Source organism: Petromyzon marinus, chromosome 56 (genome assembly GCF_048934315.1).
Source record: "Petromyzon marinus isolate PM22_M1 ecotype Great Lakes invasive population chromosome 56, UKy_Petmar_22M1.pri1.0, whole genome shotgun sequence".
NCBI classification, from domain to species: Eukaryota; Metazoa; Chordata; class Hyperoartia; order Petromyzontiformes; family Petromyzontidae; genus Petromyzon; species Petromyzon marinus.
The window spans coordinates 6,154,469-6,177,803 of NC_133722.1; the positions used below are offsets into that span (position 1 = coordinate 6,154,469).

At 52.5% G+C, this 23,335-nt stretch overlaps 1 protein-coding gene across 5 annotated transcripts; it reads left to right on the forward strand.

Moving 5' to 3' along the window:
* The first annotated feature begins 161 nt into the window (after positions 1-161).
* Positions 162-22,844, forward strand: LOC116954718 (SWI/SNF-related matrix-associated actin-dependent regulator of chromatin subfamily E member 1-like). Of its 5 annotated transcripts, none has more exons than XM_032975456.2 (14): positions 162-515; positions 2,716-2,765; positions 3,119-3,168; positions 4,444-4,548; positions 6,748-6,843; positions 8,959-9,039; positions 10,005-10,046; positions 10,467-10,598; positions 10,964-11,132; positions 11,498-11,670; positions 13,838-13,939; positions 14,626-14,757; positions 15,987-16,098; positions 17,102-22,844. In XM_032975456.2, exons 2-14 carry the CDS (start codon positions 2,759-2,761, stop codon positions 17,713-17,715), a joined length of 1,815 nt encoding a protein of 604 aa, XP_032831347.2. In that variant the 5' UTR covers positions 162-515; positions 2,716-2,758; the 3' UTR covers positions 17,716-22,844. The 5 variants fall into 5 exon arrangements, with proteins under 5 accessions (XP_032831347.2, XP_032831346.2, XP_032831349.2 ...); XM_032975455.2 differs by having other exon boundaries at positions 162-465; XM_032975458.2 differs by lacking the exon at positions 6,748-6,843 and having other exon boundaries at positions 164-465.
* Positions 22,845-23,335: the final 491 nt, after the last annotated feature.

Consider the following 23,335-nt stretch of genomic DNA (forward strand, 5'->3'; position numbering starts at 1 on the left):
CTGCTGGATGAGGCTGCTTCCGCTCGCAATGTTAACCATCCACTCAGCAGCAAATGGACGCGAAGCTGATTTAATTGCTCCATCCCCTGTGTTAAACATCCTCTCCTACATTATTCACATTTTTTTATATGAGACATTTAAAATATATAATATAAAATTATATTAATCGGGCACTCGGGCTGCTGCGCAGGGCAGCCCTAGGGGTCCTGGCCGGCGCGGGTCAGGCCGTGTCGCGCGTAGGTCCCCTTCGACGTAAAAACGATGTCCCTCTGAGTCCTCCTCGTCGACCGCGTTTCAAGTGCGTCGATCGCGGGCGAAGAGAAGGTGGTGCTGGTCTCACGTCCTCTCCGTGCCGCCGTGGCGCGCCAACCTCATCACCATCGGACCGGAGGCGCGGGGTGAAGCCTGCCGCCTTGCCTGGATTCTTCTACGGGCGCCGGAGCTCGGATTCCCGCGAAAGCCTCGGTGCGAGGGACCCCCCCCCCACCACCACCAACCACCCACCACCCCTAAAGGTTCCCGGGTCTACGGGGTTTCTGGATTACAACTTTTAAAGAAAATAAATGCATAACAAAAGCGTTGATGCTAACAGGGTTAACCGATGGTTATAAAGTGTTTTCAACAATAGCTGCATTAGCTTTGGGCGTGTTAATGTGTGCGCTGCGCTTAACGTGTAGGCACGCCATTAATAAGCGATTTTAATATTGTTCGACGATCATGACAATCGTTAAATTAGGTTACGTTAACAATGGCGAATTAAAGGGAGACCTTCATCCCTCAGTGGATTGACGAATGCCGTTTATTATTGATGTGGCGTTTACAGTTCTCCCATCAATATGGTGATTTGTAAAACAATGGTACTGTACCCTATTAACGTATTTAAATTCGCCGTTACTAATATGGCGACTGTACTATAACAGGAGTGTAATGCCACTGTGTGGAAACCCGCACAAATAATAATGACACGACTGCAATCGTATGATAATATCACGAGGCCTCCTTTGCCACTACCAAAATATACTCATAGGGATTTCCCATCTGTTTTTTTCTGGCAACAAAACTGACACCTTTTGCAAGTAATCATTAACCACAATACTTGCAGTCAAATGCAAACAATAAAACAATACTCTGATAATTTGGACTATTGAGAGTGAGATGTCTTTGAACTGTGCGCCTTTTGGCGTCATCTGGTCGAACACCGCATTAGACTAGGCTCGAAGAAAAGCTGTCTCTGGTGTGGACCAATCAGCATCAAGGACAACGCATGAATTATCAGAGTATTTTCAGAAAAAAAGGGGAAACACCCTATTGTTATATTTTGGTACTGGCAAAGGAGGTCCAATTATGTAGATGCTCACCCCGAGCCCTCATTACTTTGATAGTGCATTGTCTTTGAGCTGTGTACGCCTTTGGGCGTCATCTGGTCTAGCACAAATTGAGACTAGGCTCTAAAGAAAGCTGTCTCTGGTGTGGACCAATCAGTGTCAAGGACAATGCATATATTATCAGAGTATTTCGATTTAAAGCTTTCGTGACTGCAAGGATTCATCTTCTTTGGTTCTTTCGGTAAAGTCACGTAGAATGAGAATATAATAATAAAATGAGACAATAAAATTCTCACGACGTTTCGGCCACAACACAAGTAGCCTTCTTCAGGTGAAAGAACAGAACTGTCGGGACGACAGAGCTTGAAGTTCTGTTCTTTCACCTGAAGAAGGCTACTTGTGTTGTGGCCGAAACGTCGTGAGAATTTTATCGTCTTATTTTATTCTCATTCTACGTGACTTTACCGAAAGAACTATCAGAGTATTTTTGTTTTGTTTGCATTTGACTGCAAGTATTGTGGCTAATGTAAACATGATGCCTTGCAAAAGGTGTCAGTTTTGTTGCCAGAAAACAAAGGGGGAAATCCCTCATCGCATGATAATAGTGTTGAGTAAAGACAATGTGCAGTGGAGCGGTGGCGAAGTGATGGGGGGAGGGGGGCGATATGGACCACAGCTAACACGAGTGGCGTTTTGATATCACAGAACCAGTCCTCGTTCACACACTCCCCGCCACCCAATTCCTCACTTCTTCACCAACCTGCACTCACCATCGAGGTGAAGTATGGTCAACAAACACCCACCATCGACAGGCATGGAGAGGCATTCATCCAGCAGTGGATTGACAACAAACTGTGTGGGCAGTACAAAGTCGAATATCCAACCGCCACTTGTCCGCCCTTGGCCAATTAACCGCTCGCACTCGGTGCATTGTTTACGCATGGTGCAACTTGTCATTTACATTCGAGTTATTAATTCGTTTATTTAGTAAATGTTTTACCAGGATAACCCCTTGGGGTGGAACATCTCGTTTGCTGGAGGAGAAGTTTATTTTCACATATCCGACATTTGTGCACATCAGCCCAACATACTCCACTCTTCAGTGAGTTGGATGTCTTTGACGATAGAAGACCGGTTTTCAGATACTGCTCCCAACTTGTGTCATATGAATCGGTCTCCGATTGGCACGGTTGGCTACGTGCGGTGCGAAAGAAGTTCAACATACGTACATAATTGCACGTCCGATTAGCCCGGCTGGCTACGTACGGTGCGACAAGTTCAACATGCATAAAACGTGTGACCGTGGATGGTGGTTTGTGCGATGGGGCAATGGGGTGGATGACACGTTTTGCGGCCCACGTGTGTGTATCTGTGTTTGTTTCCATGGCAGGATTTCTCTCTGTGGGTGACCAGCGGAGTAGCTACAAGTCACCATGTCGCGTGAGTCTTACCGTTGGCCCCGTGCTCCCACGGGGCTGGGCTCGAGTCCCTGTTTTCTCTGCAGACCTTCGCATCCACCGCAGTCGCGAACAGCACTTACCCAAAAAATATTAAAGATATAGGGAGGGGGATTATTATTAACACTATACTTTATTCCGTGCGTCTGCCTGTGTATGTGATATCTTATCTAGATTTTTATCGCGCCTTATTCCGAGGCACTTTGCGGCAATATTAAAATTGTGCTTGTACATAAATGATATTGGTTGAGATAAAGAGTGGGGTTTTAAGAAGTGGTGGTGTATATGTGTAAGTGAGTTTATATGTGTGCGTGTGTGTCTGCGTGCGTGTGCCAGGGCGGCCACCTGTGACCGCCTCCCCGGCCCCCGGCACCACCACTCCGGCAGTAAGCCAATCGGCCTGCTCTCCCACCTGCTTCGTGAACTCCGAACCCGCACTGGGCCTCTTTCTCTGGCCTGGAAACCCAAACAGCCCGGGAACGTCTTCGTGATTCATACCCGGCTATCCTTTGGCCATTGACAGTTGTCCTTTTGGCCGGGGCCAACAGTCACGGATATTGAGCCATTGCTTTAAACATTTTTTTTTAATAATTGTGTGTTCCGTGAAGATCCGGGCAAGTTTGAAAGTGTGCCGTGAAATGAAAAAGGTTGAGAAGCACTAATTTAAAAAAAAAGACTGCCTGTGGAATGTGATAGGCGTCACTAAATTACCTGTGTAATAATTTTCCACACTGGGTAATTGTGCACCTCACATGGCCAGCTAATAAGAGGAGTTCCTTGCATGGCGATCGAGTCAGAATTATTTGAGTCTTTTTTTAGTCCTTGTGTTCCGTGTTTTGCTATAAAGCCCTAACCGATGCTCGCTTAACAGCCCTTGCCCTGATTGTGCGTAATGCGAATCACGTTTCAGGTTTATTTTCTTTAACCAGCTTGAGAACTCAAGAGACCAGGATTTGCTCTCTTGCGAGGTTAAACAAATTATTTCGAGACGCTGCTGCCTTGGTGGCAGAGGTGTACGAGGACAAACAACTAAAAACGAAAACTCAGCACATTTGTCAGCAACACTGCGTAGTCTTAAACGAAAAAAATGTTAAGGTGAATTATCGCGGAATGGGCCTGTCTTCAGTTATGTGTTATGAATGTGTTGAGTGTTTTGTTCATTTACAAGAGCGACCTGGGGGGCATTATTCTGCCAGTAGGGGGTAATGATTGCTACTGTGTAATCCCAATTGAGTAATCTGCAGTGCTTGTTTTTGCTAACACTCTGCAAGCTCGTGTGTGTGTGTGCTGTTGTTGGTGCTACTGCACCATTTGGGCTTAGGCAGTGTAGCGATTAGCTTACTGCGCTACGAATCTGGCGACCCGAGTTCGATTTCCACTCATGACCAACACCAGTGACGATTATCTGAACCGGTTCTGAGCCTCCCCTAGGTCGATTCGGCCTCAAATGTGTACCTGGTACGGTGTGTAAACATCGCCACTAGGGAGACAAAGGCCGTCGGGCGTGGTGTTGGCCACCCACCCCCTCGTGTGCTGTGCCGGCCTTCGTAGGTGCTACTCGCTAACAGCACTCGACCCAACAGTCAGTTACAGGCTAAACGGGGGGATCTTTGTCTTTGTTGTTGTATATTTACACCCCCTTGGCCCCACCGTATCTACAGCAAACAACCAGCAACCCTGGCTTCGTGGGCTACAACCCGTACAGCCACCTGGCTTACAACAACTACAAGTTGGGCGGACAGCCTGGAGCCAACAGCAGAGCCATGGTGAGTGAGTGAGTGACAGGCCCTGGGGCCAGGCTGGACCACATAGTGGCTTTTTCCTGACCAATTTTACATTTCATATTTCGTTTCTTTAGATAGTGTAGGTATAACGTACATTTTTGTTAAACTACAACCGTCCACCACCCGAGAGAGCGATACAAATCCAGTTGTCACGTGATAAAATATTCCAATTTATTTTGGGGGGTTTTTTTCCACAAAAGCGGACTGTTGAAAATTAAGCAGACATGTGACGATTGTACACGAGTTTAGATTCAAAACCATTATCACATAGCCAGAGGCCGGCGGGGTTTGTATGGCTGCTGTAACCGCTGACGATAAACAGTATTAAACCTCACAGAGAGCAGCGCGATTGTGGCTAACGGCCCGGTTGCGGCTAACAGCCCCGGTTGCGCTTAACAGCCCCGGTTGCGCTTAACAGCCCCGGTTGCGGCAATCAGCACCGGTTGCGGTTAACAGCCCGGTTGCGGCTGGCTGGCTGGCTGCCTCGCCCTGCCTGCCTCCGACTCTCAGGCAAAACAATTGCTACCGTGGAGACCAAGCTTTGAATTGTGGACCATGCCGATCAAGCCGCCGCCGCCTACGTTGAGTAGAGTAGAACGCGCCTGCGTAACGCGCCCCGCGCCGTAGCTGGAGTCGCCGAAGCGAGCGACGTCATTAACGCTGCCCGTCGGCCCCATTAATCGCACATTTCAAATAATGCATGTCGGATTTTTGCATTTGACGTTTGAATCCTTCCATCTTTTGTAACCATTGCATTGTGAATGACCTCCCCCGTGTGTGCGAGCTGTCCTCCCTTGCATGCAAGCTTTCCGCATTAAGATGGCTTCTGCCGTGCCTCGTCTTGTTAAACGGTGGACTGGGTCGGTGCGCTACGCTGGGGTTTTTTTTCTACTCCCACTTTACGCCACGCCGTTTATAACGCAACAAAGTTTTGGTTTAAAAAAAATAATAACTCAACCTTGAATTCAAGAGCCGGAGTTGAATCCACGCTTGAAGTCCACCTTGACCCTGAAATCAAGATGAAGTGTAAAGACGTCATGAAGGCCGACGCTGTTGATTCCACCACCACCTCGTGGCCAACGCTTTCTGACCGGCTATATCCTGCAGCTGGCACTGCAGCATCTGGGTTTAGGTCTTAGTTCTTCTCTTCCTTCCCCTTGGTCGCTAGACTCGTGGAGACCACTCCAATTCCTGTCTCGGTAAACCGGCTCACCCCCCCCCCCCCCATCTTACACATGTGCCCCACCCAGCGTTCTTCTTTTTGACCCTGCATTGTGACACGTGATGGAATCGCAGTGGGGGGAGAGGCAGGGATGGTGTGGGTGTGGTGGCGATTCATGGTGTACGCCAGCTGGGGGAGCCGGTTGCCTCCATGGCTCAACCACGAGGGCCGAGTTGAACTCCTGGGCTAGTGTTCCCTCCACGGACCTACTTCTCTCGACAGCGTAATGGGTTTAGTTTCCAGCTCAGCTGCCTGTTACGGCTATCGCCTGCTGCGCTTGACTCTGCTTGGCTTTGTCCCCGCCCTCCCACCCTCCCCCGCCTGCCCGCCCCCCCCACCTTCCTCCGCACCCTAACTCCTACCCCTGCCCGCCCACCACCGCCCATGTACCTACTGTGGCATACGGCGCAGAACGGACAATCGGACAAGCGCGTCTCCTCAACACGTCCGTCCTCCCACTTAAAATAAATAAGCATAATATTGATCCAAGTTAGCCACACTGCTGATGAGCCGCTGCTGATGGCACCGGTCCGGAATTTTTCCTTGCATTATTGTGCCAATGCTGCTGAAAATGATGCACTCCCAGAAGGCCACGTGGCTGATGATGGGATGTGTAATAAAATACTGTTTAAAAGAGTTTTTTTTTCTTCATGCAGTGGGATAGATGTGTGCGAGAAGGAGGAGGCGTGTTGTCTGATTATTCATCATGGACGTAGAATCGGTTGCCTTGCTTTTCCTTTGGGTCTGAAGGCTCTTCCGGTTGCCTCCAAAGAAGAGTCACGCGGTCCGCTTTTGAGCAGCCTTCCCCCCCCCCCTCGCCAGCTTGCAAATCTCCCGCCATCCCCCACCCCTCATCTCCCTCTTCCTTTTGGCTTTGTCGTAACGCATGCCTCATCACCACCACCGCCTGCTGCTCCCATTCCCTCCCACCTCCCCCCCTCCCCTCACCGTGTGCGTAGACAACGTACCTGGGTAGGCAGTCTCACGACATAGCCTCCAGGCAGTTTCGTGACACCTGGGCCGCCCCCGCGTACAGCTATGCCTTGCACGGCCTAGTGAGTGACCTCCCTCCCTCCCTCCCCTCCCCTCCCTCTCTCCCTCCCTCCCATGCACCTCACAGGTACAGTGAGAGAAAAAAGTATTTGATCCCCTGCTGATTTTGTACGTTTGCCCACTGACAAAGAAATGATCAGTCTATAATTTTAATAGTAGGTTTATTTGAACAGTGAGAGACAGAATAACAACAGTTTAACACGTAGGCTTTCGCGACCAATATTATTCATAATAAAGGTTTTTTGGGTTAGATCGCGTTTATTTATAAATGTGTCGTAACCCTCCACCACCCGACACGGCCAATCAGCAAAAAAAGTGTCACGTTGACAAAAGACAAATAATTCACTACTTCAGCCCACCGGTGTGTTGAAGAGTTAATCCACATTTACAGTTTGAGTACGACGTTTCGCTGGTAAATACTTCCAGCATCATCGGGCAATTCGCCAGAATGGTAAAGCCCTCGCTTGCTCCCGGTTTTATATATATGCTCTATATATATATGCTCTATATAAAACCGGGAGCAAGCGAGGGCTTTACCATTCTGGCGAATTGCCCGATGATGCTGGAAGTATTTACCAGCGAAACGTCGTACTCAAACTGTAAATGTGGATTAACTCTTCAACACACCGGTGGGCTGAAGTAGTGAATTATTTGTCTTTTGTCAACGTGACACTTTTTTTGCTGATTGGCCGTGTCGGGTGGTGTAGGGTTACGACACATTTATAAATAAACGCGATCTAACCCAAAAAACCTTTATTATGAAGAATAACAACAACAAAAAATCCAGAAAAACGCATGTCAAAAATGTTATAAATTGATTTGCATTTTAATGAGGAAATAAGTATTTGACCCCCTCTCAATCAGAAAGATTTCTGGCTCCCAGATTTTTGTTGTTGTTAATCTGTCTCTCACTGTTCAAATAAACCTACCATTAAAATTATAGACTGATCATTTCTTTGTCAGTGGGCAAACGTACAAAATCAGCAGGGGATCAAATACTTTTCTCCCCTCACTGTACCTCTCTCCATCCCATGCACCTCGAATGTACCTCCCTCCCATGTACCTCCCTCCCATGTACCTCTCATGTACCCTCCTACATCCCAAGTACCTCCCTCCCTCTTACCTCAATCCCTCCCTACCTTGTACCTCCCATGTACCTCCCTCCCACGTCCCTCCCTCCCTCCCCGGGTAAGGTGCTAAGGTACACGATTACCCACAACCCTGGGCGTCACTCCCCTCCAGCTCCTACCGGGGGTGGATCGCCTCGTCCTGCCCCCCCCCCCCTGCCCCCCCCGACATTCCCAGCTGACAAAGCGGGGGGCACCGAGTGGCTTGTAGTTATCCGATATGCTTTCGGATTGCCCCCCCGCTCCCCCAGCAGCACCCACCACACCCCCCCCCCGATCCCCCCACCCCTTGTTCGGCGTGATGTCCGACGTTTCGCTCCGCGTCCTGGAAGCTTCTTCGGGAAGTGAGCGGAGAGCGCCGTGGCAGCGCGCGGAGCGAAACGTCGGGGTGCCGGGAGCGTGTCGTGTCGAGCGAGCGAGCCAGCGAGCCAGCGAGTGTTTCTGTCGTGGCCAGTGGTGCGCCGCGTGTGCCGTTGGTGTGCTGCGGAGTGGTGGGTTCTTGCATCGAGTGGTGTGTTTTGCAGGTTGGTTTTGTTGTGCTGCGGTCTAGTTCGTGTTGTGTTGTACTCTATGAGGTCTGTGGTTTTGCATAGGAGTGCTGCGTCGCTTGCAGCGGCTTGCCGTAGGTGCGGCGTGGTGTGGTGCAGTCTGCCGTGGTGCAGTGTGTTGTGATGTGGTGCAGTGTGTTGCTTGGAGTGGCTTGTCGTAGTGCGGCGTGGTGTATGGTGCAGTGTTTTGTGATGTTCTGCAGTCTTGTTGTGGTGCAGCGTGTTGTGACGCGGTGTGTTGTGACGAGGTACAGTGTGTTGTGACGAGGTACAGTGTGTTGCTTGGAGTGGCTTGTCGTAGTGTGGCGTGCGTGTGCCGCGGTGTTTTGTATCCGTCTTGGCGCCGTGCAGTGCGGCGTGTCAGTGCGGTGTGGCAAGCCGTTACACTAGCAGGGTGGCGTGGCGAACCGTTACCGTGTGCCACGCGTTGCTTCGCTCGCAGACAAACCCTGGGATCACAGTGCCAAAGCCGCCCAAGCCTCCAGACAAGCCCCTCATGCCGTACATGCGCTACAGCCGGAAGGTACGAGAAGCACTCGCGTCATACAAAACTTAACAAGACAATGATCCCCTGGACAGCCTTAATATTATTTTGGGGCAAGTGCTGTCAGCAAGCAGCACCTATGAAGGCCAACACGACGCACGAGGGGGTGGGTAGCCAGCACCACGTCCGACCGCCTTTGTCTCCCCAGTGGCGATGTTTAACACACCGCACCAAGTACTCATGAGGCTGCGTCGACCTCGGGGAGGCCCAGAACCGGTTCAGATAATCGTCACTGGTGTTGGCCGTGAGCGGGAATCGAACCCGGGTCGCCGGGTTCATAGCACAGCGCGCTAACCGCTACACCACCGCTCCCCATACGCGCACGCACGCGCGCACACGCGCACACACACGCACACACACGCACACACACACGCAGCTAAACAAACGCGAGTGGCCGAATCACGACCCGACGCCGATCGAAATCTGTCGCATACCTCAAACTGTGTGCGTCTGAGCATCGATTATTTGCAATTTCGTTCAAAATTATTTGAAACTGATAGGCGCATAATACCACTGATCCCCCTATAAAGGACACGAACGGTCCTCGCAACTGTCCGCTCACATTATTTGGAAACAACCCAAACCCGGCGTCGCGTTCAAATTGAACGTCGACAGCGCGCGGCTAGGGCACGCGTTCTCGAACGCAACGAGGACGTGAGGAATAAGTTCAACTCCGCTTTGGTTCAGAGAAGCGAGCCGGCCGTGGTAGGGGTGGGTGGGGGGGTCTAGCCAACCCCCCTCCCCCAACACACTTGAGCGCCAACTCCTCGCACGAGCGAGTGACGGATCGTGGGGGGGCGGGTGGGGGGGGTGGGGGGAACGGGCGGGCAGGGGGGGCGGACGGGCATGTGGGGGTTTGGGGGGGGGGCTTAGCGGCTGGGACGCGCGGCTCGTGTTGCCAATGAGGGTGGCGTTGATTCGTCGACTGCTGTGTGCGCGTGTAGCCAACCCGAGGGAAGAAGAAGGCAGGGCGCCCCACGGTGCAGGTGGGAAGCCCTCGTTCAGATGCACTCGGGCGAAAGAGACCTTCGCGTGTGGAGTGACCTTGAGAGCAAAGCGAGAGCCTGCGGCGAGACTGAGAGAGAGCGTGAGAGAGCGCGAGAGAGCGAGAGAGGGAGAGCAGCGAGCGCTGTCCGAGCCCAGCGGCCTCCGCGGAGACGTTGGGCTTAGAACTTGGGGTTGGATTCTCAGGCAGCCTTTAGAGCAGTCAAGTGTCCTTTTGGTGGCGGTGTTGATGACGATGTTGACGTTGTTGGTGGTGATCGTGGTGGTGGTGGTGTTGGTGGTGGTGTTAGTGGTGGTGGCGGCACTGGTGGTGATCGTGGTGGCGGTGACGGGCACTGGTGGTGGCGGCGGTGGTGATGGCGAGATGCGTGTACGGGGCGCGCGGGCGTGTCTCTTGCCAGGTCTGGGACCAGGTGAAGGCGTCGAACCCGGACCTCAAGCTGTGGGAGATCGGCAAGATCATCGGTGGCATGTGGAGGGACCTGAGCGACGAGGAGAAGCAGGAGTACATCAACGACTACGAGGCGGAGAAGGTGAAGGGGTGGGGGGGGCGGAGCGGCTGTTGCTGTGCAGGGAGGCGGAAGGGCACGGAGCCCCCTAAACCGTCGCTTCCCGTAACCAACGAACGAGCAATCGCTGCGTAGGGTGAATATGGGGTTGCCCAGAGACAGGGTGAGGCTACGGCGCGTCCTTGTTGCGCAGCCGCCGCCGCCGCTCGGGGAGCGGACGAGAGCGGCCGCGGGCGACGATTTGCGTCGTGCGAATTTTCGAGCCCGTCTGATTTCGCGACCCGTCGCCCGGGTGCGGACGCGATGGGTTTGCCGTGAGCGGCCGAGCCACTGCCGAGAGTCGCGCGAGCGAACGAGCGCCGCCGCCGCCGCCGTCTTGTCTCACGCAGATCGAGTACAGCGAGGCGATGAAGACGTACCTCAACTCGCCCACCTACCTGGCCTACGTGAACGCCAAGAGCCGCGCCGAGGCGGCGCTCGAGGAAGAGAGCCGCCAGCGCCAGCGCAACGACAAGCTCGAGTCCTACATGAGCATCCAGCCCGCGGAGGACCCCGAGGGTGAGCGGGCGCGGTGATAGGGGGAGGCCGGGGGCACGTGGGGGGGTGCGCACACGATCACGCAAGCAGCCGTGTGTGTGCGCGCACGCCCGCGCCCCCACTCAGTCGCAGTTCCACGAAGTCCTTTCCCTCGCTCGCCGGACTCGTGGAGACCATTCCAGTGTCCGGCAATCGGCTATTTCCCTGCATCCTGCACGCACGCGTCCCAGCGGTCACCGCCTCGTAAAAACGATCCGATAGAAACGTACGTTGGGCGATTTGATGATCCGTGATCTGATTAACCGAAGGCGTTTTATTTTTTTATTATTCCCGCCCCCCCCCCCCCCCCCCGCCCCCCACCGCTTCCGCCCACCCCGACTCGTCAGACTTTGACGACGGCTTCTCGGTGAAGCACGTGTCGGCCGGGCGATTCCTGCGCAACCACCGTCTCATTAACGAGATCTTTAACGAGTCGGTGGTGCCGGACGTGCGCTCCGTGGTGACCACCAACCGCATGCAGGTCCTGAAGCGGCAGGTGCACTCGCTGATGGTCCACCAGGTACGGCAACGACGGCAACACCACGCGGCGCGGTGCTCACTGCCACACAGCGCGGCGCGATTCGGGCTCGGTGCAGTCGGTGGCGGATCTACATTGGGGAGGGGGGGCGATGGGGGCGGGGTCGATCGCCCCCCCCCCCCCCCAACTCCCCCCATACCGCCCCCTTGAGACCCTAAAATTGGTATTCTATCCATACTCTTTGGTTCTTTCGGTAAAGTCTTGTAGTTGGAAATAAAATAACTACGTCACTTTACCGAAAGAACCAAAGAGTATGGATTCCTGCAGTCACGAAAGCTTCAAATCAAGATTGGTATTCTATTGATACCGTCAACTTAATTTAGGGCCCTAATTATAAAAGAGAGACATTTCATGCATGCCCCCCCCACCCACCTCTGGACAGTGTCTAGAACCGCCTGTGCATTGTACCCTTTATTACTGAAAATCTGTTCATAGGATCATCAGTAATATAGGTTACATCAATATCGGATTATTACTATAATGGATAATTATACCAAATAATCTAGTGTTAGTGCCTTGACCCGACAATATCTACTCTAAGCCACCCAGTAACAGCGTTCTGAGAAATTAAGCCAAGGGTATTATTCGTATTATCTTGAACACCTTATGCAGTCGTGTTGGCCACACCACCGCATAAACGTTTGGCAGGTTGAGTGACTGAGCATCCGTGATCACCCACTCCTGTGAGCCCAGTCCTCGTGACGAGTGCGCCGTGCTGACCACACCAAGTAGAGCTCCTTGGAAAAACAATGCTGCTTGAGAATCGGAAATCTTTATTTATCCTGGGAGGAATCCGATGAGCCGATGAAAAGCAAATTGTCACAGATGTGCGGTAGGGGGGGGCGACTCAGAAAATTTCAACAACCAACAGGACAAAACACACGATAGGGGAGGGCTCGGGACAAGTTTTAATCGAGCCCTATTATAGCAAAGGTAAGCAAATCACTTTAAAAAAACAAAAAACACACCATTTATTTTACCAGGTAAAGCCCACTGAGCTGTTAGCTTCTTTTGCGGAAGTGACCTGGCCACTAATGGTCGCTCGACGAAGTGGCTCATCGTGCGGACGCTTATAGCAGTCGCCAAATACTCTAAATAATCTCAACACACGTTTGCCAAACTGGCCGAGACCCGAGGATTGTTTCCGAACATCTCCAGCGGGTAACTGGGTCCGGCTCTTTGGTGCGGGGGGGACCCCCGGTGAAACTGAGCTGGCCGTGCCTCTGCACACTGTTTTTGCGCACGGGAGCAGCGGCAGCGGAGGTGCCATGGTAGCGAGATGTTAACTACCTCGCCTGGTATGCAGGAGGTCGTGGGTTCGATCCCAACCTTGACACCTGCTGCTGCTGTATATTTGGAGTTTGCGTGTCTCTCTCTGTCTTTTCCCGTGGTCGCGTGGATTTTTCTCCGGGTCCTCGGGTTTTTCCCTCCACATTTAGAATCGACGTCATTTGACCGCTATAAAGAGATTGGTGCCAGAAAGATGTGGCTCGACTTGAGCATATTGGCACAAGACGTAGGAAAGTGAAAACCAATGCCGTAATGTGCAGTGGACACCGAGGGGCTATCTGCTCACGGATCGTGATGATGGTGTTGAAATTTCCACGCGACAAGCCACTTCATTGGGATATCATTTGTGGCCAGGTTTCCCTGCTGAACAAAAAAGCTACATAGCTCAGTGGGCCTTACCTGCTAAATTACACTTAAAAAAAAAATCCAGTGGGCCTTACCTGCTAGATTACATTTAAAAAAAAAATCGTTTTAGTGTAGCAGCAGCGGCGCTTTCACCGCGGGCTGCGGGTCGTAGACGGCGCCGACGGAGAGTTCGGGGCCAGTACGCTCCGCTCGGTTGAGATAGCACAGAGCGGATCGCTGCCGACTGTCGTAGACGATCCTATGTCACGATAGATAAGCAGGCGGTGGCACGGGGATGCCATCTCCCTCGCCTGGTACGCAGGAGGTCATGGGTTCGATTGCGGGTTCTCTCTCTCTCTCTCTCCCCCGCCGTTGGTGGTCGCGTGGATTGTTCTCGGGGTTCCCCCCACATTGTGAAACCAACGTGCGCTTAAGATTCCTTGCCCTCGCCTGTAAACGGAAAAGTCACCCTTGCCCTCTCGGTGCGGCGTGCGCCGTGGTTTCCGCGTCGCAGCAAAAGCTGGAGGCGGAGCTGCTGCAGATTGAGGAGCGGCACCAAGGCAAGAAGCGCAAGTTCCTCGACTCGACCGAGCGCTTCAACTCGGAGCTCAAGAGGGTGAGGCCCGGGATCGCACCGTGGGCTTGCGTGGGGCCTAGGGGTTTGTTAAGAGCAACCACAGCGATTTTTTCCGTGAACCCGTTTGCTGTTACTGCCCCGTCTTCTGGCCACGTCCGAGCCCGGCTGGTTCCGGGAAACGTAATCTCACGTGATCTGCGCGATCCGTCGCACGGGCAGCTTTTACAAGAGATTAGCTGCTCCGTAATTCTCAATCTCCAGCGAAGGCATCGGCAGAAATTCTCACTCTGCTATGGCGGGGAGGCTAGCCAGCGTGGTACAGGAGTGGACTTGCCGACGACCGGTACCAGCAGCGTCAGGATCAGCCTCTGCGGAGGAGACTCGTGAAGGATGCTGTTACCGGGCAGTTGAAGGCAGTCGCTCTCCAGCTACAGCGAATGGCGGAGGAGCGACACTCGCGCCAACGAGCGTAGCGCCGGGAGGCTAAAAGGCCGCGAGTTGGCACAGTGTGGAGCACGTGCGGTGCACCTGCCAGTCATCTCGCTCAGTCAACCCACGGCACCCGGGTCTGTTTTGTGACAAACCTCCTGCCTTGTGAGCCTTCGACACTTCACGTGGTCTCAAACTGCACCGAGCCTGGCGCAAGCGCCGTGGTGACGTCACCGCTACATAGTGGCGAACGGCGGTTGTTTCTGTCGTCGTCGTCGGTGGTGTGTGCGTTGCAGCTGCGCGGCCAGAAGATCGAGGTTGACCTGCAGAAGGTGGCGGCCGACGTGGCCGCCACCGCCGAGGAGACGGCGCAGAAGCGGCGCGAGGAGGAGCGCGACAAACCCACGGCGCCACCGGCACCCGCACAGGTGCGGCGCGCGGCGACACGCACGCCGACGCCCACCGCGTGGCGAGAGAAAGCACGGCCACGCACGGCACCCAGCGACACGCACCGCGGTCGGCTGCGCACGGTGCAAACGAAGTTCAGCACGCGTACACAGCCTGTCGTGAGACGCACGGCACACGCCACGACACGCACTTTACCATGGTGACTGGGGGACACGAGAGTGGCCGGGTGTGGTTTTGGCGGCACTCCCCCACTCTTGCGCCGTGCCAGCATTCATAGTTGCCGCTCCGCTAACAGCATTTGGCCCAGCAGCCAGTGCGGGCTACATTGGGGATCGTCGTTTTAATCGTTTGTTTACGTGCATACCTATGTGTATGTGTGTGTGGGGAGCGGTAGTGTAGCGGTTAGCGCTACGCTGCGCTACGAACCCGGCAATCTGAGTTCGATTCCCGCTCACGGCCAACACCAGTGACGATTATCTGAACCGGTCATGGGCCTCCCCTAGGTCAACTCAGCCTCAAATGAGTACCTGGTGCGGTGCGTAAAAACATCGCCGCTGGGGAGACAAAGGTGGCCGAGCGTGGTGCTGGCCACCCACCCCCCTCGTGTGCCGTGACGGCCTTGATAGGTGCTCGCTAACAGCACTTGCACCAATAGTCTGTTTAGGCTATACGGGGGATCTTTGTTTTTTTGTGTCTGTGTAAAGACGACTTGGCACGCCTGTCTTGAGACGGTTTCTTTATACTGGTAGGAACGAAGTTGTAAACTGAGTGTACCAGCCTGCAATAGATTAATGTGTCCGTCCGTCTGTCCCCTTTCAATACTTTAACGAAGTGAAATCTCGTGCTGTTGGGGTGTAACAATAAAATTGCGCAAAATTCCAATGTTCCTACCAGCCCACCCTGCAGGGACCTGTTTTAGTCGACACGTTCACTCGAACAGGCGTAGACCCCACTGCAACAGCCCAAAGTCCCGCGCATCTCCCTTATATACGGACCGAGGCCACACCCCTCTTCCCGAACCTTCTCGTTGGTTCTAGACACTGGCTCCACCAGCAGTCTACCGTCCTCTTCCGTCACCTGGCCACGCTTCCTTCTCGATCATTCCCGTAGCCGTCAGTCCATTTGCACTGTAGGTTGACTCCCTTGTCATTACCTCCCGTGGCCGCTCTCACCGCAGGTTGACTCTACTGTCATTAGACCTGTACGTGTCTGTGTGTGTGTTTGGTCTCCCCACCACCGTGTGCCGTAGTCGGCCTCCATGGAGGTGGCCGAGGGGGAGAAGAGCTCCGACTCGGAGCGGCAGGATGAGCCCAGCCCCAGCACGACCGCATCGGCACACACGGAGCCCACAGCTCCGCACGGTGAGACTCCCTCCCTCGTCGTGCCAGGGATATCCACACACCCAGCTTGGTGAGAGAGAGAGAGACTGGGCCTGTTCGATGTTCTCAGTAATCGATTTCTCTCCTGATTAACCGCTCAGTAACTCGACTAAATGGATAACGTGCCAATAAATTTTGATTTAAAGCTTTCGTGACTGCAGGGATTCATATTCTTGGTTCTTCTTCTTTGGTTCTTTCGGTAAAGTCACGTAGAATGAGAATAAAATAATAAATTGATAAAATAAAATAACACAATAATATTCTCACGACGTTTCGGCCACAACACAAGCGGCCTTCATCAGGTGAAGGGACGAGACTGTCTGGTAGGACAGACTGTCTGGTAGAACAGCGCTGTCTGGTAGGACAGACTGTCTGGTAGGACAGCGCTGTCCTACCAGACAGTCTCGTCCCTTCACCTGATGAAGGCCGCTTGTGTTGTGGCCGAAACGTCGTGAGAATATTAATGTGTTATTTTATTTTATCAATTTATTATTTTATTCTCATTCTACGTGACTTTACCGAAAGAACCAAAGAAGATGAATCCTTGCAGTCACGAAAGCTTTAAATCGAAAAATTCTTGGTTCTTTCGCTAAAGTCACGTAGAAGGGAAACAATAAAATGATAAAGATATAAAACAATAAAATTTTCACGACGTTTCGACTGCAACACAAGCAATCATTATGCTTCCCTTCTACGTGACTTTACCGAAAGAACCAAGAATATAACGTGACAATAGTTTGAGTAGAAAATGTCTCACCTTCCTCTCCACCTGGTGTGCTGCTGGACGGGAGGCAAAGGTGTCCGGTGTGGTCTCGGCCACACCACCCCCCCCCCCCCCCACTGGGGAGACAAAGGCGGCCGGGCGTGGTGCTGACCACCCTCCCCCTCGTGTGCCGTGCCGGCCTTCATAGGTGCTCGCTAACAGCACTTGCCCCAAAAGTCTGTTTAAGGCTACACGGGGGATCTTTGCCTTCCGTGTGTGCAGCCTCGGACGCGTCGGCCACCGACGAGGGCTCCTTGCCGGCCAGCGGCGCCGACGGCGACAGCGGCGGCGTCGTCATCAAAAAACCGGAGGCGCAGAAGCCGGACGAGAGCAACAGCAGCAGCAACAACAACGCGGACGACGAGGAGGAGGACGAGGAGGAGGAAGACGAGGAGGATGACGAAGATGAGGACGACGACCAGGACGAAGGGGAGGAGGAGGAGGAGGAGGAAGCAGCGGCGGTGGCAGAACCGGCAGCTGCGGCAAAGGACAAGGACAAGGGGGAGACGGCGCCACCGGCCGGGACGCGCGGCCGCGGCGATGGGAACCGCGGCCGCGCCGCCAGCACCGGCGGTCGTGGTGATGGGGGCGGCGGCGGTGGTGGTCTGGCCGAGCGGGCGGCGGAGGAGCTGCCGATCGGGAAGCCGGGGAGGCACGGCAGGGAGCCGTGTGGGGGGCACGGGGGCAGCAGCAGGGCCGGGGCAGCGGGGGGTAGGGGCAGCGGGCGGGAGAAGCACGTAGGAGGGGGGCAGAGAGAGGGGGGGTCGCCCGGCAGCTCGGAGAGCCTGCCCCCTACTGCGATTGGGGGTCATCAGCGTGCAGAGAAGCAGGAGTGAGCGCGCGCGTGTGTGTGTGTGTGTTAACTTGTGGGTGTCTGTGGTTGCATGTATGTGTATCCGTGTGTGCATGTGTGTACAGCTGTGTGTGTACGTCTGTGTGTGTGCGCGTAGGTGTTCGCTGTCAGTACTTGCCCCCTGCAGTCCGTTGAAGGCTGTTTGGGGGATCTTTGTCTTTGTGTGCACGTGTAGTGTGTGTGTGTACGTATGTGAATGGGTAATTGTGTGCGTATATGTGGTGCGTGCGTGAGCGTCAGCGCAGTGTACAGTGCGCTGCTGTACGAACCCGGCCACCGGAGTTTGATACCCGGCCATGGCTAACATCAGTGGTAAGTGGTATATTAAAATTTGTCCTGAGCCTCCGCCAGATCATCTTGGCCTTACATGACATTACCTTTGTGTGTGTGTGTGTAAGATAGTATATGTGTGCATGTATGTATGTTTGAGAATGCATGTGTAAGAGAATCTATGCGTATATGTACGTGAGAGTGTGTATGAAGGGGGAGTAACTTTGTGTGTAGGTCAAGTTTGGAACACGTGTGGCGTGCTGGGGCAGCTGAGTGGAGTAGCCCGCTCGTTCCACCAGAACGCGCGTGGTGTGCTGGGGCAGCTGAGTGGAGTAGTCCGCTCGTTCCACCAGAACGCGCTGGTTAAACGTGAGAACCGCGTTGGTTTCCATTTATTGCCATTGCTTGAAAGGAGAGATCTCCACGTTTCGGCCGACTTGATTTCACCTGCGTGGAACTTTCCACGGGCCGCGTTTATAACCCAAGCGCGGTTTTCTCCAGGAGTTGGGGTTGCCAACGTTGGCTGAGGATTCCTTCTCTCGAGCTTTCGCCACGCGCGGCGTCTTCGGGAGTTGAAAATAGTAAATCCCTCCTGGAGCCTGCGCTTGCATGTCCAACTTAGAACACAAACTTGTGGTGTTCGTTTGACTGGCCTTCTACAAGAAACTGTCTTAAATTGGCCCAAAACAAGGCGATGGGGGCTGTAACGGTGACAATAAAAACACCTCTGCAGTTTTAATTTGGCGGAACATGTTTATTGGCCACGATCTCATCGCACAGTACACACTGTCACGATATGGGCTTGGCCCTGTATTCCTGGGCGTTGAACGGTTGCCCTCTTTCCAGTCGAGAAAGAGACCACGTTGTCAGAGGTGTACAGGTAAAGTAAAAAAAAAACGCACTTGATGTAATTTCCAATGCAGTTCTGCATTATCGCCTTCAGCGTGAAGCACTGCTATCTGCCGCCATCGCCTCGTTGACACGCTTCGTGGTGGCGCGATCGGGAGTTTGCCCACGTCCTGCTGATGAAACTCGGAAGGTCGAAACCCAGAGGTGTAGTTTTTGCCTGGCTTGAACAATGCATCTGGAAAACATTGGTCAAGAAGGGTGTATACCGCACGTGGTGTGCCGGGGTGCGGAAATATTTTTCACGGTTGACGGGACCCGGCTCGGATGAAAGCCCTAGGCCGTTGACACGTCTGAGCATGTTTGATGTTGTTGTGTATCAGCCTGTACGCACGTGTTGATTTCCCCAACTCGGTCGTGACCGCGATAGAGAATGTGTTTCACTGCTTAGTTAAGATTGCTGGTGTTGGACAGGGTACAGGGTGCGTAGTGGGTGACGTGGTGGTGGAAATAACCCTTAACTATTGTCAATATTGTCAATGTTAATGATAGGTTTAAAGGAATGTTGTTGGGTCCCCCCCCCCCCCCCCGTCGCGGTATGTCCGTCGTTGCAGGCAAGCTTTGTTCATCGAGATTCCTGTGTTGCCGCCAGAGGCAAGTGGAACCAATTGAGCCGAGGTTCCGTTGAAAACGGTAAAACGCTCTGGACTAGTCGGTGTGCAGGGCCCCCCCCTCCGCCTCCCCCCCCCTGCCCCCCCCCCCCCCCAAGCGGTCGCGTGATGGCTCTGAACCGCGCCTGCGTTGTCGCTTTTAAATCGAGACGCAACCCAGGAAACATCAACATTAGTCTTTTTTTTTCGTCGTAGTCGCGCACACATCCCCGGCTCTGTGGTGTCCCCAGGCCATCGGGCACACGCTCAGAGCTACGTGAGTGAATGAGAGAGAGGGAGAGATACAAAAAAGCATTTAAACTTATTTTAACAAACGCCGCCGCGACCGGAAGGGTCCCAAACAACTCGAGCAAGATAACCCCAAGCCCCACTCCTTCCCCGGCTCCATGAAAGACATCTGAGCTTGAGTGTAAAATTATAATAAACCTAGCAAGCCATTTCACTTTTTAAATGCAAATTAATTTCACAACTCTACCCTGTCTGCATCTCGTCTCTCCCCTCAACACACGTTTGTCTATATGTCTCTTATCTCGGTCCATCTCTTCTGTCATCCCACTGGGTGTTTAAATGTTGATAGAGGGGGGCTCGCACCATCAACTTCCCAGGACACCCCACCTGTGTACAAGAGCAGAGTTATTTGTTTTATGGGTTGCGTCTTCCTGTTACAATCTCGTGTATCTGGAGTTTGTTTTGCCTTGCGTATCTCTTTATTATTATAATTATAGTAATCTTGATTATGATTTTGGCATGGCCCCTGTTTCACCCTCACCTTTGCCCGGCACGCAAACGCCGCCCTCCTCGCGATTCCTCGTCCAATATCGGAGCACCGTTGTATATTGGTGGCATCGCTACGCAAGGGGAGATCTTGCAAGGCTTGGTTGCAACTGAGAGCGATTGTGTCTGTCGTACATGATCTGTATTTTGGTAAAGAATTGATTGCATTTTCAGTGCTTTCTCGATATTTTCGACTCGTTTCGTCATTGGGTTACACCTAACGGTTGTGAGTTCCGTGACTTGCCTATCGTCTCACCGCTGTCCCATGGACTCGGCCAATAGCTCACACATCAAGGTGAAAAACTGGCTTCCCGATGAAAAGATCGGAGTGCGATTCGAACTTGGACGAGGATTTGGAATCGGACTTGGACTAAAGTAAGATTCATTTCGGAAGATCAGCTTCACGGTCGGTGCTAGAGTGAGATTTAGGTAATTCAAACTCGCAGCAGAGCAGGGATTTACTCGTACTAGATTGCATTGAGACTCGAGAGGCTAATGTGAGATTTTGACTCCCAAGTAAAGTTGCATGAAAACACTAACATACATTATTTTTTCCTGGGTAGTAAGTGTTATTTACTAATTTCTTATGCCTCAAAAGTAAAGAAAATGGCTATTCCCCACAAACTTTGCTTTTGTGACCAGGACAGTGATATTTTGAAACGTACATATTTTCAATGAGAAAACGTGGTGTGCATTTGTGTCATTCTTTCACGTAAAGTCCTGGCCACAAAAGCAAAGTTTGTGGGGAGGAATAGCCATTTTCTATACTTTTTAGGCATATGCAATTAAAAAATAGCACTTCGTACACAGGGACAAAAATTGTGTTACATAGTGAAATCAATACTACTCATTTGTATTCTGACGTCAACGTGATTTTATGTAGGCCGAGAGTGGATTGGGTAGGGGGGGTGGTTAGGAATAGAGCTGAGATTGAGTTAGGGGTTTGGTGTCGGGTGTTGTGACACGGACGGTTGCCCGTTGTTGGCGTGTTGGAATCGCACACCTGTGTGTGTGTGTTTTTGCCAACGTCGCCCCATGTACAAAACGTGAGGGCACCCAGAAATCCCGGCACCAGCCCTGCTTAGGAATGGGGGCAGGTGAGGGGGGGGGCAAGGCCACACACAATCACAGGAACAAGACTGAAGAACGAGCAGATACATTTGCCAAAAGCGAAACGTGGAGAGGGCCATACTTAGCATTACCATTGCCAGGCTCACCAACCAGACCCTCTCTCTCATTTTGCTTCCTTTTGTAATGTTCCTCACTCATGTGGGGGGGGGGGGGGGGGGGTGGTCTGCCTTCCTCCTCGGCCTCCTTTCCTGGGCCATCGTCCCCATGTCCACTCCACAGCCCTTCACATCCCTGGTTCACCACTTGGACCCACCTCTGTGTAGGCCCTGCCTCTCTCTCGGTCTCTGCCCCTGGCGCCAAGGCGTACGTCATATTTCTTACTCGTGTACACGTCCTTCCTGGCCAGATGAGTTAACTTTCAGCTGCACTAGCTCCAGCTCTGACCGCAACGAAATCGTTGACTCAAAACAATGGCGCATTCGGTAATCGCGCCATTCTCACGAGCGGAAGGCTATCGCGAAGGCCACGCTTCGCGAACATAGTCCGCCGTGGTTGTGCTCTGTGTAATTAATCCCGATTGAGTATTTTGTGGGGGCATTTAAAAAAAAAACGTTGGGCCGTGACGCCAAGCGCACAGTGGCCTACGCTTTTCGAATGACGCCACGGGCTCTTCAACGATCGCCGTGGAGCAGACGGTGCACAGTATTTCAAGGTTAATACACATGGCAGTATTAACTAGGGTGGCCTTTTGAATTCGAACCACAAACCCGTTTCAACAAGCGGCGTTGTGCGCTACCGTTGGGCCATATCAACAAAAATGCCACTAACCCTGCCCCTGACCCAACTCTGGAAATGTACCATGACGACATTGATCCATAACTAACTCTCGTTGTACACCCTCATCCAGCCGACACAGCCAAACAAATACAGTTGTCACGTGAACAAACGTGCCAAGGCATTCCTTGCTTCAGCACACCGATGTTGTAATATACGAGCAGCAACATCGGGCAATTATTGTGAACATGGCCTCCAGTCTTGGGCCTTGAACGATGATGCAGCTATCAGCGAAAGGTCGTACATCATTGTTAAATGTGTGTGCATCTCTCCCCGACGATAACATCGGTGCGCTGAAACAAGTCATATTTTTTTGGCACATTTGATGACGGGGCAACTTTATTTATTCGTCCGCGTTGGGTGGAGGAGGGTGCACGAACACAACGTTGGCATTTTTACCCGAAAATAAAAATAAATTCTGAATCATAACATTGTTTGCGAAAGACGACGCGTTAAAATGAACCCAAGGACATTTTTCAATGCCTTTCGTTCACATGTTCACTGCTGGTAATCACGGCACCAGTAGGGCGGTGCGTTGTTTTTTTTAAAGGCTAAGCGGGGGTGGTGTTTTATTTGTTTTGTATTTTTAACATTCCATGGCTGTGACTTCACATGTTGGAAAAATAAATAAATGTGCGTTTGGAAACTCGGAAATGAAAGGGGACACTTTCTTTACGAACGAAACGGAGGGTCTCTCGAAATACGCAAATCATTTACAGCATGTTCAGAATGCGGCTCCTCGGGTTTTATTAACCAGAACACCTTCGTGTCATAATAAACCCCTGCACTGGCTGCCAGTCTCACATGGAACACAGTTTCAAATCCCATTGTTAACTTGCAAAGCGGTGAACCATCTTGCCCCAGCCTTCATCATTAACATGCTGCACCCACGTGTCCCCTAAAGGTCCCTAAGATCTGGGAATGGAGATCTCCTCTGCATTCCCAGGTCAAGGCTTCGGTCTGTGGGTGATCGAGTGTTTTTTTTTTCTCCCCGTGTAGCCCTCAGGTTATGGAACGCTCTTCCACGAGATATCAGGGATCTCTCTTGATTCGGTGCACATTTTTAAAATGCGTCTTAAACCCTATTTGGGTACGCTTCCGATTTTTAAACGTTTAGTTCATTTATTAAATGGATTG

Excerpts from the sequence above, each read along its gene's own strand:
- LOC116954718 (XM_032975456.2), top strand. Across the intron at positions 4,549-6,747 it reads GAGCCAACAGCAGAGCCATG|ACAACGTACCTGGGTAGGCA; the intron begins GTGAGTGAGTGA and ends CCGTGTGCGTAG. Across the intron at positions 6,844-8,958 it reads GCTATGCCTTGCACGGCCTA|ACAAACCCTGGGATCACAGT; the intron begins GTGAGTGACCTC and ends CTTCGCTCGCAG.